The sequence below is a fragment of the Sinocyclocheilus anshuiensis genome, unplaced genomic scaffold (genome assembly GCF_001515605.1).
Source record: "Sinocyclocheilus anshuiensis isolate Anshui unplaced genomic scaffold, SAMN03320099.WGS_v1.1 scaffold1157, whole genome shotgun sequence".
NCBI lineage: Eukaryota > Metazoa > Chordata > Actinopteri > Cypriniformes > Cyprinidae > Sinocyclocheilus > Sinocyclocheilus anshuiensis.
Genome location: NW_015555776.1, coordinates 51,489 through 70,549, shown reverse-complemented (window position 1 = coordinate 70,549; position 19,061 = coordinate 51,489). Strand labels below are relative to the sequence as shown.

The 19,061-nt window shown below is 37.0% G+C and overlaps 1 protein-coding gene across 2 annotated transcripts in view; it reads right to left on the bottom strand.

The window, feature by feature from the left end:
- Positions 1-19,061, bottom strand: part of LOC107674495 (neuronal-specific septin-3-like) — a 66,777-nt gene that overhangs the window by 45,121 nt on the left and 2,595 nt on the right. The window contains exons 2-4 of one of the 2 annotated variants that reach the window (XM_016468475.1): positions 10,061-10,325; positions 8,151-8,494; positions 6,496-6,501 (exon numbers count right to left, since the gene is read on the bottom strand). In XM_016468475.1, coding sequence (XP_016323961.1) covers positions 6,496-6,501; positions 8,151-8,494; positions 10,061-10,325 — 615 coding nt within the window. The remainder of the gene's footprint in view (positions 1-6,495; positions 6,502-8,150; positions 8,495-10,060; positions 10,326-19,061) is intronic. The other variant, XM_016468476.1, reaches the window with a different exon arrangement.

Sequence of the window (19,061 nt, the reverse complement as noted above, 5' to 3'; positions counted from 1 at the left end):
ATTGCGTGACTGGATACTTTCCAGACAGCCCTCGTATTACAGTATTTCACTCACCATGTTAGCGATGCTTCAGACTGATAAAGAGCACAAAAAAAGCACTTTGAGCAAAATGCTCAATGTTGTTTTAGTCAAGCAGCTGTATTAAATTAACCTTAGATTGCGTCACATGATGTGTCAGTGCAAGTTCTTGAGGAGTTATATGCATACTTGACTTAAAGTCACTTACTTCATGTACAGTTACATTACACAGCCTCTTACAAGAGTAAAAGACTGTGATATTTAACAAAAAAAGGTAGCATTTTATAAACATTTTGATCACCTGAGTCACCTGAGTCACATTTTATGTTTGAAAGGTGCTATACAAATAAAGTTTTATTATTATTGTTAATTCTCACAATTCTCACAATTAACTAACATGCATATCACTAGCATATTGGCTGTTTATTAGTACTTATGAAACACATATTAAAGGGGTCATATGATGTGATTGACTAAAGTCTCAAACCCAAAGAGATATTCTTTATAAAAGTTAAGACTCGTCCACGCCCTCCTAAAATGCCTCCTTTAAACACGCCCCCACATGTCTGCGTCACTGTGTGGGAAGATTTGCATAACACTGCCCAAATGTTCACGCAAAGAAAGAAGGCGTAACTTCTATTCTCGCTGTAGTATTGTTGTTACCACCGCCGCCATGTCGTGGAGATGCTGTGTGTTTCGTTGTGAAAGCGAAACTACTTATTTGGCCTTCCAAAAGAGGACGATATCCGCTTCGTCATGCCTGGAGCTGATCCGTGCTGGTCGCTGAGGAAATACATCAACTACGCGCTGTGGATCGCTGGATCGGCTTTCACCGTGGACGAAGCGGAGTCCAGCCCGGGGTCGTCACATGTAGTTGCCACAAGCCCGCCGGCCGCTCCTTCGTCCAATCCGCCGGCCGCGCCGTTCTCAAGACCGCCGGCTGTTCCTCACTCTAGCCCGCCGGCCGCTGCTCACTCTAGCCCACAGTGTGTGATGCTGTGTGACGCATTTTATGGAGGACTGTTTCCTGAACCTGCAGTTCTGCATAGCCTACAATGGGTCTGTGCTCAAAGGCTTTTCTATAAAGTGGGACAGTTCCAACTTTGCAAGGACAGTCTGGCGCTTCTGACTCAGCCTGTAAGTACATTTTTTATATTTAAAGAATTTGCCACTGATGATTCAAACGCGAGTTTTAAGCAGCGCTTGTTGTTTGTCGTTTCTCCGATCACAAATGCAGACATGGTCTTATGTTTACGTGGCGTGATACGCAACACGTAAAAACACAGTATAAGTCATTATAATCAGTAATTATGTCCCCACTGGATGCAACAAATGCCTCGTTTGTAATGGGTTTTATTGGTTTTGTCTCGTCATGCCGGGAGATGGCATCACAGTATGTTAAGGGGCGTAACATTTCAGTCACACACTTGAGGTATTCAGCCAATCACAACGCACTGGATAGCTGGCCAATCAGTGTACACCTCGCTTTTCAGAACGATGACCTTTGTAAAAATCGACACGTTTCAGAAAGGCGAGGCATACAGGAGCAACAATAATGTACATTATGTGGAAAATAATGTGTTTTTTGAACCTTAAACCGCATAAACACATTGCATTACACCAAATACACAACATAATGTTCTTTTTAGCAACGTCATATGACCCCTTTAATGTCTTATTCTGCATGACCATATTTTAGATCACTTAATCCTACCCCATACCCAAACTTAACAACTACCTTACTGTTAATAAACAGCAAATTAGGAGTTTACTGAGGCAAAAGTTGTATTTAATAGTTAATAGAGAGAATTGGACCCTAAAACAAAGACCAAAAATTATATCCAAACAAACACAAAAAAAAGGGAAGATAAAGAGGGAGAAAATGTTAGAGAGTGATCAGGAAAATAGAATATCTAGGCTAAGACAAGAGAGGAAGATTGAGTCAGCTGGGCCCCAAGATAAAGTCATTTGGATGGAGCTGGTTTACATTGTGGTGGGAAACTTGTGTGACCCTTGACCTTCCCTCTCGCCATGTAAAGTAAACACGTTTCCGGAAATGTTATCAAGAGAGGACTGTCATATTTCCAGTGACGCATCTCAACTCAACTCGTCTCAGAGACAGAGTTTGTCAACATTACACACAACTTTATCAAAAACAACATAAAAGACTCCAGAACTCACATTTTTGTTTCTGAACCTGACACTCCAGAGTGCAAGTGGGTGTGTGTGTTGCAGATTTCCACACTATTTTTGAAGCGGTGTACATTAAGCTTGTGCTTTTGACTTCAATTAATAGAGCCTGGAATAAATGTTTTACATCAAAGGTGCATCACATCACTTGTAAGAACTCTTCTGAACATTAAAATTAAATGACAATTAGGACATTTCCAATTCATGTAAAGGTTACACTTTATTTCGATAGCCCTCTTTAGAAATTCTACTAACTAAGTAACTTTGCAACTACATGTCAACTAACTCTCATTAATTGGCAACAACATGTCAACTAACTTTCATTAGTGCAGACTGTTAGGTTAGGGCAGTGGTTCCCAAACAGCATGCATCCTTTTCTAGTGTTTGACGTGTCAAGCACCCCCACCACCTTACTCCAGTTAAATGACACATTTTTAACTGCAATAATACAGTTCACTGTATATAGGGCTTTAGAATAGTTGTCCGGTCTGGCAAGTAAAATTCTCTTTCACTTGCCCCTTGAAAAAATCCACTTGTTCCAGACAAGCATTAATGTCGAGCTCTGTTACTGTTTAGAAAATTCAACCCGCCAAAGTGGGAGTGACCATGTTACCTGCCACTGCTGAAATCCACCCGCATTTGAGGGGTGTTAATGTCAAGCTCTGAATGTATATTAGAAAACATCAAAATTTCAGTTATAAATAAAAAGAATATTAAAGAATACTATAATTTACTACCCTTTTTTTTAGTGAGATGGATGGCCCTGCATGTTTGCACACATCATCAAAATCATTCTCTCGCGCACCCACCCCCCTGGTGGTCAGTCTGCGCACCCCAGTTTGGGAACCGCTGGGTTAGGGTAAACATTAGGGTTAGTAGAAATGACAGATTACTTGAAAGGTTACTTTTAAATTTGCAGAATGTCTGTTGAGGGACCCTCAAAATAAAGTCTTAGCAGATATTAAGCAGACAGTCTATAATACTCGAATGACTGGTAGTTTACATGTAGTTGTAAAGTTAATTATAGTTAGTAGAATGTCTAAAGTGGACTGTCAGAATAAAGCGTTACCATAAGTAAAAGCCATGGGACTGCTAGTATGCATGAAGTGTGGGACGAGTCTTAAAAATGTATTATTAAAACAAACTTAGAAACAAAAAAATAAATAAATGTGCAAGGTTATTCTCAGCAAAGTGTGTAATTTGTATGTTAAATATTTCTCTGTTATGTCCTACTGATATAGTTAACAGGATATAGTTAACTTTGAACTTACCACATTATATGATAGATTTACCTTTATTGTTTGTGTAGTGTCTAATAATTTAATTTAGTTCTAGTATGTGATTTACTAGGCATAATGAATGAATGATCCAAAAAGAGTTACTCAATCATGTGTTCAACATAAATTTCAAACTTACTGTAATAGAGTTTAAATTTATTTTGAGTTTCAGGGTTAATAATGATACATATTTTTGGTACCTTCAAATTAGTAATTCTAATGATATCGTTCCTCATCGTTATAGCTGTGGCGTGGACTTATCTTTTTTCACAGATTTAGAATTATTATTAAAACTTTATCGACATATTTATCATTTTAGTTATCATTCTACTTATCATCCCTGTGTAAGAGTCAGTAAGATGCTCTTTAAAAAAGTGTGTATACTTCATAATCAAGGCCTTTCTGTCTGATTATAGATGCATAATCAATGATTGGCTATATATACAGATTGATTATATATTTATAATAAAATAATTGTAATTTGCTTTGCATGTAGAAGTTAGAAAGCATGGTTTGATGTGGTTGTTAGCAGCTCTCTGCTGTCTCTATATGAATGCTAACAGTTTGAGTGGTCTTTCACTGTTCTTCTCTACTTGTCGTTGCTTACATCTATCTTGATGAATGTGAATTTAGATAACAAAACATATTTGAAATTACTGTAAAACCACAGCTTTATTACAGGACCGAGTACAACAGAAACAGAGGAAAAGGCAACAAAAACAATCTGTGTATCTCTTTTCTACTTCTAGGTCTCAAATACCTTTCTATCTCAGATTCAGCTGTTGAGAAGAGAAGGGGTCAACACACACACACACACACACACACACACACACACATACACACAGGATGAGGCATGGAGCCAGTCAAAGCACTCTGCAAAGGGTCTAGAGCACCAGCAGGAGGCGCTTAGTTGATGAAACCTATTTGTCACCATTTTGACAGCCCCTCTCTCTTGAGCATGTGTAACTTTTTTGGTTGGGTGATCTGGGTGTTACCTCTATGAAGCTGAAGACATGGCTCTACTTCAGCATTACCGACCCAAGAGTAAAGCTTTTAAATTAAACCTCTGTAATAAGGGTGAGTCACAGGATCTGTAGGAGGGACACAGGGATTGGTATATGAACCAAGGTCAGGAATAGGTCAGAAAACCAAGTTTAGAACTGTTTAACATTAAGAAAAAATGGGACTGTCAATTGCCAGTTAAAGATAATTAAACACTATATACAGTATATATATATATATATATATATATATATATATAATTACAAATTCTTTGAGCATTTCTGGATTTAAGCAGATCTGAGGTTTTATAGCAAATCAAAATTTTATGCAAAACTACAAAATATACTACATGAGTAAATTTCAGATCAAGTGGAAACAAGGACATGAGACAATCTGGTGTGAGGTCACTTCCCATCCAAAAAACTTAATGAACAGGAAGGAAATTAAACTGTCATATATTTACAACATAGTTAGATGTTGCTTTCTGCTAAGGTTCCACCTAATTTTAAAAACGATTTAAAGTTTTAGTAGCTAAATATTTATGCTAGTTTCAAGAACTCATAAAGCGTCATGTTTGATTATGTGATTGACAGATGCTTTGCTTAATTGTAAGAAATCTATTCTACGTTTGAAGTGTGTTTTGCTTTTTTTTAAAAGAGGGATTAGTGCTGTAGTGCTGTGCCTGAGAGCAGGTCAGCACCAGTATAAATTGACAATGACTTTTAATAGGACATGTCACAGTACCAGAAATAGCAGGTGCTAAACAGTGGGCACACGGAGTACTAGGGAGTATTAAGTGAGTGGGTCTCACCTCAGTCATGGTATTGAGGGTGGAAGAGAGCGCTGTTTATTCACTGCCCCCACCGACAATTCCTGCCGGACCTGAGACTCGAACCTGCTACGAGTCCAACTCTCTAACCATTAGGCCACGGGATAGAAAAGAAACCAATCAACCTACAAAGCAAAGATGGTAGATTTACAAATTGAGTGCTTCCAGGGGGTTCTGCACCAGCCAAGCATTTGTGATTGAGATAAATAGGAAAGCTATAAATAGGACGAATAACACACTTTCTCCGGGTATTATAGAAAGTGAAAATGTTTTGGTTTTTTTTGGTAATTAGAACTAAATTTTTTTACTAATTCAACTTTAAAAAGGTTGCAAATTTTAGCATACAACATATATACACATAACATAAACGCACACACACACACACACACACAGTACACAGTGTGGCTATTTAGGTATTAGATCATTCTTGGCTGCAGTTTTCCCTCTATTTTTTAGCATTTACAGGAACTCCTCTGGCCCAGAGAGCTTCCAGATGTGCGCTGTGTGCCATTCATTGTGTGTGTTCTGTCAGTGTTTGGTTGTGTACGTGGTTGTATATATATAGACCTATATGACCACATGAACTTTAAGAATCATATGCTTTTTTGTTTGTTTAGATCGTTCAGAAGGGTTTGACCAAACTGTTAAACTAGGTTATTTAAAAATCACCCAAACACCCCTTTCATTTCTAATATTATGACTAAGTAGTATTAAATTGTAAAGAAATTACAGATCCATCTTTGAAATCTGATTGGTTGATAACTTTTGACAACATTTAATTCAGGTGCGAAAAGAATTAATATCTATAGCGCATGAGCACAGAGATTTGAGAGTGCACAGGACACAGTTTGAGTGACAGGAGACACGTTTTAAGTGCGCGCACTCTCTCCGGGCGAGAGCAGCGTCTATCTGAGCGCGCGCGTCCGGTTTTGTGCGAGAGCAAAGGAAATCCGCGCGCGAGCAGAGAGATCCGCGCTCGCGCATTATATTAATGTGCTTTCGCGCTACAATAATGCGCTCTCGACATTTGTCATTAAAATAACGCCATAGTTGTGATGTACATGTGTGAGTTGTTTGTGTGTGCATTGGTGTGTGCTGTTGTGCATGTACTGTATTAATGGTAAGGAGGTGGAGTTTGGATGACTAATCAAATCCATATGTGTGGGAAGTTGTTTTAACTAGGCCCTTTTTCCCTTTCTCATGTCCATCACTGTATCTTCCACATGCACAATTTGACATCTGAATGACAGGGTTAGTTGCTATCTTTGAACTTGTCATTTTGCAAACATTTTCTTTCCAACATGCTTTACAGTTCACTATGCATAGGCACAGTCCATTTGGAGCTCATGAGATTAAATATCTTACACAAGGATGACAGGAGGCTAGATCTAAAAAAAATTTGAATCAGCACCTTCTGTGCTATCATTTCAAATATTAACCATTAGGCAATCCCCTGACAGACCAGGATGCTTTTTCACATGCACTACTGACATATATTTCACCCTTTACTTTACTCAAATGAGCATCGACTCCTAAAGTGTCTGTAGGGACTGCTGGCTTGCATATGCACAGTCTGCAGGCTTTGAAACTCTGAAAAATGTTTTGTGATCAGAGAACTAGTACCCAAGACATTTAAGTGGCTAAATGGAACAGGGATAATAAACCTCATCACATGAATAGGAAAATTCAACTTGTCTGCTTTCACAGCCTCATTGTGTTTAGAATTGTGCTCTGGCAAACTATTCTAACTCAGACTTTTAGTTTTTATAATAAACACAAATTTTAAAAAAGAAGAGTTGTTGGAAGCTCAGTGATGGTGGCATTGGAGTCATGCGACCATATTGTAGTTTGTTCTTCTGTGATTGTATTTAGGTTTCAAAATCCTCATGATAAACCAAACTTGTAAGAATCATAAACTTTCATTGGTCACAGAGCTTATTTTCTGCAATTATTAAAAGCCAATGGAAAAATCCTATTAAAATATAAATAAAATCGACAGCATATTAATCAAATGTAATGCTCCTTAGTTAAACAACAGCCTTCATTATAACATTTTTAAACTTTAAATGAAGTCTGGCATAAACAGCCTCTGGATGTTTTTTTTTATAGTTTCAAAGACAATTACCATTGAAATTTGCAGATACTCCACCGCTGCACTGATTTAAATATGACCACTTCCCTTCTCATTCAGCACAGTTCTCCTCTACCTCAAGTCCTTTGTGATCCTGAGATACCACAGTGTGTTTATGTCTCAGTATGAAGGCTGTCTGATGCACAGCTGGACTAAAAGGCTTGAGTCCAGACAGAGTAAGAAGCCTGTGGCTGCCTTGCAGCTTTCTTCCACTCATGGCTCATTTGCATCTTGCTAATTTCTCATGCGCAGTAAGGGTCAAAACTCAACGGCTCGTTCAGGATGTCAGAGTCAGTTTAAGTTCAGTGTCCAGCTGAGATCAAACACAAAACAGAAAGGCTTGGAGCTCAGGCTAAGGGGGATGAGGCTCAGAAAGTCGAAATCACATGAAGCAGAATACTAGACGAACTTCCCTCAATAACGACACACATTTACGTTTCACACAATGTTTGCTCAACCTTTAAAGCAAGAGATGAAGTTAAAGATAATAGAATCCAACCACAGACCTGGGCACCTCAGGACAGACCACCAAAGAAAGACGACTAAATAACATATGTGCTCCATGGCTGTTTTAAAAGACATTGAATTTGCATGGAAATGTTTAAAAAATAAAAAATCAGAAGACAATTGAACAGTGTGGTTTTTAAGAGCTTCATTCTTCTATTCTGGGAGAAATACATCTGTATACGTGGATTGTACTTACTATCAGAACTGGGGGATTTCCGTCCAACATGATTAGATGATGAACACCTTGTTGTAACTGGTGGATGGTGAAGACTGTCATGACCTTTGGTGTCTGTTGATTTTGTGACACTGATTTCAGGCTTTCTTGCTGATCCATCTGCAGGGCTAGGTGGCTCGCTTTTCCTGAAGGTGGTCTCTGGGAATTTAGCACTGGCGTGGGGAACGATGGTAGATGCTGCACGTGTGATGGGGGCAATGGTCTCCAGTGTCTTGCTGAAGGTGACTGAGTGCTTCTGCGTCTCAGGGGTCTTACTGTGGCTCAAGACATCTGGCCTCTTCAGCCCAAACCGAGCCGTGCCAGGACTAGGACACAGTAACATTTTATCTTGTTTATTTTGGTTGCATTTCATCCATTACACAAGCTAGGACTAATATGCATTATACAACTGTTAGTTCTTCAGATTAGTCAAAAGTGCTCATATTTCATATAACAGCAGTGAGACTGTTTGTATCACTTTTTCTCTGTTGGCATCATTCCGCTTGTCAAGCACTATTCTTGTTGGCTGAACAGAAACAAACTCATTTCTGATTTCTAAAACTGTTCAGTGTGAATTCAGAAGTACTGCAAGTTGGTGATGTCATATGAATTAGTATGGTCTGACCTGAACAAAAATGTATGATTTTTATATAAAATGTCACCATGAAGGTCCACCCCTAAACCAACCCTCAAGAGTAAATTGTATAAAAACCTACAAAGTAGATTGTACAAATTTGCCACCAATTTCCAAAGAGTGAAATACTTATGAAGTTTAACTGTTAAATATAAAAATGATATGTAATTCACAATCATTAAATTTTACTTAGTACCAGCATGGCAGTGTTTACTTACAGCTAGTGTTGTCACGGTACCAAAATTTCAGTATTCGGTACCGATACCAGTGAAAATCCACGGTTCTCGGTACCAATTTCGGTACCAAAGCAAAACACAAAAACATGCTAATTGAACAACATTTTTATTAATAACGTTAAACAAAAATTAAATGTACAAAACCAATGTCATTCTTTATACTTATTTAAAATTGTTTCAAGTTTTTCCACAAGTAATAAAAGTATGAAAAAAGTAAGGCTATGAGCTTCTCCACCCTTCCTCCAGACTCTAGGACCTTGGTTTCCAAATGAAATACAAAACGTGCTCTCATCTGAAAAGAGGACTTTGGCCCACTGTGCAACAGTCCAGTTCTTCTTCTCCTTAGCCCAGGTAAGGATAAATGAACTTTTCCACGACATTCTAATATATTGAGATGCACCTGTATTATATCAATATCATTTTTTGTTTTACTTTTAAATGAAAGATTAAACTCCATGTTCAACACAATATTAGCAGTTACTTTTTAGATTTTTGCTCCACTGACAAATATTATTTTGAACAAAAACAAAGCAGAATCAAAACATTACATGTCTCTGAGTAACATGTCTCTTTACATGTCTCTGAATCAGTGTTTTTTAACAAATTGGTTGAGTGAAAGATTCAGTGACACACAAAAAGAAACCGACTGTTGTATAATGCATATTTCAATCCAAAAAACAGATCTAACTCATACTGAATGAAAATCAGTTGTTGCTGTAAATCCCGAGAAGATTGGAACACCTGGACTTTCAAGACCAATGCATTTTTATACTTTCATGTTCTGAATTTTGTGCATTATTGAAACCAGTCTGCTAAGAGGCTAGAGACTAGTCTTATTTTATTCTGTTTGTGAACAACAGAGCTTGTTTATTTATCTCTCACTTTTACCAAAAGTGCTTACAGCAAGACCACACAGCTGGAATTGCTAGACAATGCCACACAAGACAATTTTTGTTTTGCCAATAAAATCTAGTAACTGACAGTGACATGAACATTGCAACATTACATGTTTAAGTATATACCTGGGAGAGCCTTCAATAGCTTTGCCATTGTTGTTGGATGAGATGTCAAAGCCTAGCCCTGTCCTACGTGACACAGGTTCAGGGGTTCGAGCTTTGGACTTTGAAGTGTCAGGGGGCTTGGTACCATTGGAGCCCAGCTCATAATACCGTCCGCTGGTCGGGGATATTGCCAAACGCTGGACATTGGATGGTGCTCGTCGTGTGTGAGGTGATGAAGAGTGCGAGGAGGAGTCCACATCCTCCACTTCAAATGAGCGTTTCAGGGCTGGAGGAAAAGGACAAATTAGAAAACCTTCAGCTTGGAATGTATTATGTTAAATTCCTAGATTTATCTCCTGTAGTTAACACATCTAGATCTAACCATCAAATTCTAGAGAAAGATTTGAGGATTGAAATACAAATTATATAAATAATACAAAAGAAGCCATTCATTTTAACTAAACCTAACAATTATATTTTATAGTGTTAGCAAAGTAATGGAAGGCTGAGGGCATCCAGAATGTGAGGCACGTCGCTCAAACCCACAGCAAACATTCTGCAGATGGTAAAAGTGACATGGTAATCAGGGAGCACTTATCAGCCCAGAAGAGTTATGAAAGACCATTTTATGTTGTAATGATTTTTCAGTAGGGTGGAACAGCCAAATTCAGTGCTACACAGCAACAGTGTGTACATAAATACACTTTGTTAGATATCAGTGATTGTAAAAGTAAGCAAACTATTGGATAACAGCTGAAATATAAGCAGAAATAACAGGCACAATGTACTCAATTACTATAATTACTAGGTAATTATACAACATACTATAATATACACAATACACTATTATTACTAGGTAGTTTCTCAGAAGGTCCCATTTGATTTGCTGGTCTCAAATGAGGAGGTATCATTTTGCTTTTACAAAACAAAAATTACATATTAAAGATGAAAAATATTAACAACAAGATTATTGTTGAGATATCAAGCTAAAGATGTGGTAAACCAATTTGTGCTTCCTTTCCTCATCAATTCACACCTTAAGCTAAAGACCATCACGTGGGTATGAGATATTCAAACTGTAAATCGGACAGTAGAGGAATAGAAATTGAATTTTTATAATCTCTCAGGCACTTGCAGATAAACAAAATATATATATATACAGATTGTCATTGTTCTGTTATTAACTTTTTGCCACACCTGGCAACAGCGAATGATATGTGAGGATAAATGTCCATAAAAATATATTTTACACAATTTCAAGAATATATATACTGCATTCAGACAGATGTCATGTTTGGTGGCTGAGCCAGCATCACTGTTGGAGTATTGAAGGTCACTGAATTCCCAGAGGAACTGCCCTGGTTCTGTTATTTAATTAAGCATTTATTTGATCTTCTAAGACATGATGGATGAACTGGTGGCCAAAGGCTTTAATGCCCAAAAGTTGTGTGTGCGATAATAAGTGTAACAAAAGCAGCAATGCTGTTATTCTTTATTGTTTCTGCTTTAAGGTATTATTATCTGCACCAACAACTGCTGACAGTAAAATCAAACACATTGTTTTTTTGTCAAACTTTGATTTTTATGTCATAATTATGAATTTTACATAATATTTATGACTTTTTCTTCATAAGTTTGACTATTTATCTCATAATTATGCCTTACCAAAGCATTTTTTTTCTTATGTGGTGGTAATGGGCTTCTATACAAATCAGTCTCATTAGTATACGATATCTCGTTTAATTGAAAGTGGCTTATGTCTGTTTGTGGATATAGGTTAGATGGCATAGTTTCAGATTTACTCTAGCTATTTTTATATCCTGGCTAAAAATAGCCACTGACAAAATACAGGCCTACACCCTTTCAAACCGCTATGGCTAAAAAAATCATCTCCCAAGAACATATGAGGTGCATTATGTTGTTACTTGACCATACAACTGCCAATCTTTCTTTTGAAGGAATCAATTCTTTGAATGGAAAATGTAATACATATTGGAAGACAGAGCTAAAACTCTTGAGTTGACATTTATTTTGCCCTTTTAAATTAATGGCATCTGAATAAATGATTAAACACAAGATTTGCTGAAAGACAGTTAAATTTTCTCACACTACCAGCTTGATAGTAAAGTTAATAGCAGTCTGCCATAAACTTTAGCAATTGAATAAAATCTAAACTGCTCATTTAAGTATCGTACTCACTTCCAGTATATGTTTTATAATCAAATCTGGATATGTTAACATGGTCAGAATAAAACTTACAGTCGAAAAGGGATCACAAGCATGTCCAAACCACTCCGCCACTGGATTCAAAATCCCACCACCCAGTTGTTTATGACTTGGAAGAAAACACAATCTCTCTAAAGTTGGGCCAGATATTCCAGACAAAAACTTTCCCAGATATATACAGGAGTTTGCCAAAGTGCCTGCAACAGTCACGGTGCTTTTAAAGTCCCTTAAGGGTTTCTCACACTCAGCACACAAACAGTATGAATAGGGGTGTAACGATACCCTCATGTCACGATTCGATAAATATCACGATACTGAACTCACAATACAATATTATTGTCGTACTCCAAGACATATGGTAAAAGGTTAACAGGAAATGTACTGTTGACTAAAATGCTAAATTTGGTATTACATTGGGGGTGGAAATTAATAGGCTTATTCTTTTTTCTGGTAACTCAATGCACAGGACAATGGTGACACCAGAATAAAACTATTAATGATTCTGAAGCTGAAAATACAGAATTATTTTAGATGAATACACTTGCACTCTGTCACTGACTAGATATATTTTAAATAATGTGGGCCACTTTTTACTCTTAACATAAGACATTTGGCATTACCAGGACCCACAAATATACCCCCATTGCATTATTATACATTATATTCAACATTATACAGTATATAGTAGTTTAATGTAGTACTGACACTAAAACTCTGTAAACTTGATTTTTTTTCTCTCACAGCAATTTTCATTTTCGGTGAATTGTACACAATACAGATTGTCACTGTCCACGATACATAGTTTTGCATTTTTGTGTTGTGATATATTGTGACACGATATATCCTTACACCCCTAAGTATGAATTAATACGGTATACAGTGTATATATATATATACAGTGGGTACGGAATTAAATGATTTTAGCAAATGGCTGCAATATAACAAAGAGTGAAAAATTTAAGGGGGTCTGAATACTTTCCGTACCCACTGTATATATATATATATATATTCTATGTGGCAGATGATTGTCACACAGCACAAAATTACAAACTGTCATTATTTGTGTTTTCTTTCTGCAACTGCTTTATGCTCATGTGAACAACTTGGAGTTTTTGAGAAAAGCAACAGTTGATTAACAGCTTCAGTGAGAAAAATTAAAGAACATCGGGGGCCTTCCATAATATTCATCTCCTGCTTTGCAAAGTCACAAGCACTTGTCTTTTTGTTATATGAAGGTCACAATAAACATTAGACTGTATTGAACTGTATTCACCCTTACCCTTGTATTTACCTTTGACTTTCACTATAAAATGATTATTATTACATTTTAAAAACTATCATAATCTAAACAAGAGTAAGTAAAAAAAACAGTGCAACAAACATTATTATGAAATAAGAGACTTGCTATTTGTGAAGAAAGCTAGGAAAATTTATGGTACATATCACTGGTGAACACTATTAAATCATTTAAAGCTTTTATTTGATAAAATTATGCAAAAAGTGTGAAAATATAATTTAACTTTGTATTTGTAATACATAAAATGCTACTGAATAAGTGATTTTCACAACTGTCATTTCATGTCATGTACTGTAAGTTAGTCCAAATGACATTTGTACAAGTGGGTTCAGAAAAAGAACTCAGCTGTGATGCATATATATCCTGAACTGAACACTGTGATTAGACAAATTAAATAAACTAGTGAGAATATGAAAAGTGTGTTTTAAGGGAGTTTATTTTTTAAAGTTCATGAGGTCAAAAGTGCCTGTTACCCAATTTTCTTGAGGTTAGCCCACATGCTTCCAAATAAAACTTCAGAGATGCACAACCCCTTATGGATCAGCCTTTCAGAAAACTGCTGAGTTTGTGTACTAAAATGATGATTATTTGCTTTTAAAAATTATATGGGTTGGTGCTGTATCTGCAGCTGTTTGACTGGGCGAGTATAGCCCAAGAGCTCCTGTTGGCTTCAGTTTATGAAGAAAAGCCAGCATGCTTTTGAGGGACTATGGGAGCACTCCGTTTGTCCATCCCACGCACATGGAATTAAAGTAAAAAACAGAGAAAAAAAATAGGAACGGCAAAGAGGAAATCTATGCCAGAGCACTACGTATGAGAGCCTGTAGTTGTTCATAGATATTTTTTAATAAGCTCTTACTCCAGACAGAAAGATTTACATTATAATTTACTGTTCTCAGAAGCAACTGTTCTTAAACCATTTCAGAGATACTCAGAAATAAATGCCAGACTGAACGAAGTCTGATCCAACAGACCTCCGCCACACACACAAACAGATATAACTGGACAGAGACAAAGGCAAACATTTGGAAACTCTAACTGTATTCAATTTTCAAAGCAAGAAAATGTAAATCGATTAAACGCGGCTACATTATACCTTCAAAATTTGATATAATAGTGTGTGTTACTAGTGAAGTATTTCTTTGTGCTCCCTGCATCAAACAAGTCTCATCAAACTCATCAAAACAAATCCCAAATTTGAGGTCTCTGTTTGTAAAGTAAAGCCTGAATATCAGCAGTGACTTAATACTCACTTAGAAGAAAAGTTATTAAATTAGCTGCTTTTAAAATACCAAAAATTGAGCTCTGGTTAAATTTCATAAATTGCTATTTCATCGCAAAACGCAACTACTTTTGAATGGTTGTCAGCGGGGAACCTTTTCTCCTGCAAAATGGTGCTGTGTTGGCCCTGTTAGTATGAGTGACCATTCTAACCTGTTAAACCCACCATACCAGACACCCAGCAGATGTAAAATAAACTAAGTGTAAACAAGCAATTAGATTGTTTAACTAACAAATATCTAAACACATCAACTGTAGATGTTGAAAAAGTTAAACTTTTGAAATCATATGACCTGAAGTACCATGGGGCAGTTGTGGCCTAATGGTTAGAGAGTCGGACTTGTAACCCAAAGGTTGCAGGTTCGAGTCACAGTACCGGCAGGGATTGTAAGTGGGGGGAGTGAATAACCAGTGCTCTCTTCCTCCCTCAATACCACGACTGAGATGAGACCCTTGAGCAAGGCACCGAACCCCCAACTGCTCCCTGAGTGCCGCAGCAATATGGCTGCCCACTGCTCCGGGCGTGTGTTCACGGTGTGTGTGTGTGTTCACTACTGTGTGTGTGCACTTGGATGGGTTAAATGCAGAGCACAAATTCCGAGTATGGGTCGCCACACATCACTTCACTTTCACTTACCTAAGTCTCTCTCATGAGCAGCGCACAATCATTAGATTTAAAACCAGGCCAGCATATGTTAAAGCAGCCAACCTTCATTGGAGCTTTATTTTTCTTGGCTTTCTAACAAGGCCTCTGTGTTGAGGCTTATGGCCGCATTAGGGCAGACCTTACATTAAGATAGATTATCTTATATTTCCAGACCCTTCATAGAACTAAAGAAGCATCAGCTTTCATTTGTTTCATTCCTCAGAAAAGGGGTTAGTGAAGGCAATATGGTGTCAATCAGAAAGCAACAGCAAACAGCCTATAAAGAAAAAAATTTATAATAATGACAATTTTGCCAACATAAAAGATCAGAGAACCTTCTGAAACCAAAGGGGTTATGTGCAGCATTTGCCCAAAAAGCATACAAGGATGCACATTTGGAAATTGTACCAAAAATACAACCAATATGGGACACAGATTTAACATATGTCCACTAATACAAACTTTGCACATACTGCATAAATTGCATATAGCGTGCCAGAAAATATGTGAAGTTATAAAGTGATTGACAGAGATAATAGGAAATGCTAAACATAACTGTTTGAAAACAAAGTATTAAATTATATTTGACAGTATTAGTTTTCCCAAAGAAAGATGTACTGAGATTATGACACCAATATTAACATGGCTTTTTTTTTCTTCTTTTCTTTGACCCTAGAGGCCTGTTCACAACAAGATGAATATTTGGTGCAAAAATGTGGTGCAATAAACATTTCAATTTGAATGAACAGAGTATTTTCTTAAGCAACGGTGAATATCAAATATCAGAGGAAGAGTCCAGAACCAGCTTATCTCTGCACACTTGTATTTGGTGGTTCACCTTTCTTTCTTCCCCAGTGGGATTTTCACACTTGAAATCATTAAATAGTTATCCCTGGGTCATTCCCAACCCTGGGAAAACAGAATCCTGGGTTATCTTGCGTCATGTTTCCCACTGTTCATAGTTTACCCATGGATAAATATGAATCCCATCAGCATTTGATTTTTCTCTCCTCAAATGCAGAAATGACTTATTATACAACACGCAGTGTTTCTGTTACTGTCTACAGCATATGAGGCATGTGATTGGTTGTCTGTTGCTAAGCATCTAGCCACAACATTCTAACACTGCATTATTTCACACTGCATAATTTTGACAACAATGTGGGGTTAACACGGCAAAAGCGGTGCTAATCCTGTTCTGGAGAAGAGTTTCATAATCTTGGATAAAAAGCAGTACAAACCCTACTTCTAAATTACAAGTGTAAAACGTACACATAACCCTGGGTTAAAAGCTGGGTTTGGAATGATGATAACCCGGGGTGAAGAACAGTGTGAAAAGCCCTCATACGAGCTGGTGACAGAATCTGACAGTTGCGCAGAGTGCTGTTTACCAGTGTATTTCTGCTTTTTTATAATTGCCACCTAATGTGAGAGAAAAAAAAATTGTCCAATTTTCCCATACTATTTGTCTGTTCAGACCAATATAAAACAGCGGACAGGCTAAGTAAAATTGCAGATTCACTATCTGCAATTTTATTTAGCCTGTCTGCTGTTTTTTATTGGTCTGAACAGACAAATAGTATGGGAAAATTGGACCAAATTTTTTGTCCCAACATTTGAGTTGGTGCAACAAGCCTTAAATTGCAGTTTAAGTGATGCTGCAATCATTATACACTGGCAGTTCATTTGGTGTTGAGATTTCCTCATTACCATTTAGATCAGTCTGTTGACTAGTCAGTAAGGTTAATAACTGTTCATAATAATTGTGAGCAATATATAAAAGGCAAAGAGTAGAGGAATAAGTTTCCATTTGTCTTCTTCAAGGAATAACATTTATTTGACAGCACAGTGCAACTCTGAGAACACAGAGCATAGTCTGGTTTAATAGGCTGTCTTTGGGGACCAAAGTATGAATTAAACTGTATTAAAGGGTTTCTCCTGGGGAGTTATAAGTAAAAAAAAAAAAAAAAAATTACTCTGGTCTGACATCAAATGGTCTGACATCAAAAAACACCCAATACATTGTAGTTACAATACGGTATTGTAACTTTTGTGCATGAACATATATACACACAAACAACCTTCAACTATCTTGTATATTTAAAGTGACTATTTGCACAACGTTGTTTGTCTGTAGGGACAGGGTTGTGCTGAGAGAATTCAGTGCTACTCCTCTGAATCTCTCTGCCAAATCTATGGCTATCCAAAGCCCTTAAACACCAGTATTTCTAAATGGTAAGACTGAGTTTTCTGTTGTAAAATACCAGAGCAATAATTACTGACAGTGTGTCTGGGTACACGTGTGAGGTCATGAGTCATTCAGGATATCCCATAAGCCACTTTACTGGAACAAGACCAGCACTTGAGCATCCGGTTTGGAGGTCACTGAATTCAGGATGTTAACTTTAAAGGCTGTAGAAATTACACAAACATGTGATTAAACTGCTGGATGAATGATATTTCAGTTACGCAGATGCTGTCTGTGAACACACAATACATGTGTATCATTGTAACTAGACCATTGACTGAAAAACACACAAATTCACCTATGTTCATTCAGATCCTTGTGAAAAAAGAAGTGTGCTTAATTGTAATGAATGTGCACTTGTAGTTTACTTCAGATCTTAAAAGTATGTTAAAAAGTAAGTAAAAACTGTACTTGCAGATAATAGGCTATTATATAAATGAAACAAAAGGTCGCTTAAGTGTACTTAAATAGAGTATACATTCATAACTATGTTTCTGTTAAGTACACTTTTAAGCAAATAAATAAATACAGTAAGTAAACTGTTAAGTACACTGAATAACTGTGTTATTCAATATTACAAACATGTATTTAAGTCCTATTTAAGTGGTTCAAAAAAGTGCACTAAAGTTCAGAAAATTGCATTTAATATAATTGAAAATCTCCAAATAGCCCTCTCTGCTTCCACAATAGAATCCAGAGTGTTAGCTACATGTAACACGTGATCATTGTTTCTCTCTTTGTGCTTGTTATCTTAACTATAAGAGCAGGTCATATGGGTTTTTGAAAAATATCTATTTTGCAGTTTTTGTCTCTCAAAAGAGAGAGTCGATTCTGAATCGCCTTAACGAGTCGTCATATTTTCGAATCTTTTGCCTGTTACCGTATACGTCACTGGGTAACACATTTGCATAATCCCCGCCTGCCTGCGAAATACGAACAGAGTCTGACCTGCCCACAACCACTTCCGCTAGTTAGTGTGTTTACATCATGTGGAGAAGATGCTGTGTTGAAGGATACCACAGAAATACAATTCGAACCTTTGTTGTGTGCATGTCATTTTACCAAGGACTGCTTCTCTAATCTTTGCTTTTATCTTCGTTGGCTTCTAATCTTCTTTATTTGGACTAACAAGCTCTCCGAAGCACAACCTGTAAGTACGATTGATACGTTATGTGTACATTTTCAATTGAGTGCTCAAAATATCAAGTTTTTGTGCTAATATGTGATGTATACCTAGTGCAGCTTTAGGTTTCCAGGTAAAGCACGATATTACTGAAGTAGTTCGGATAATTCACTGTGAACCCACTATTTCCTAAGAATGTGT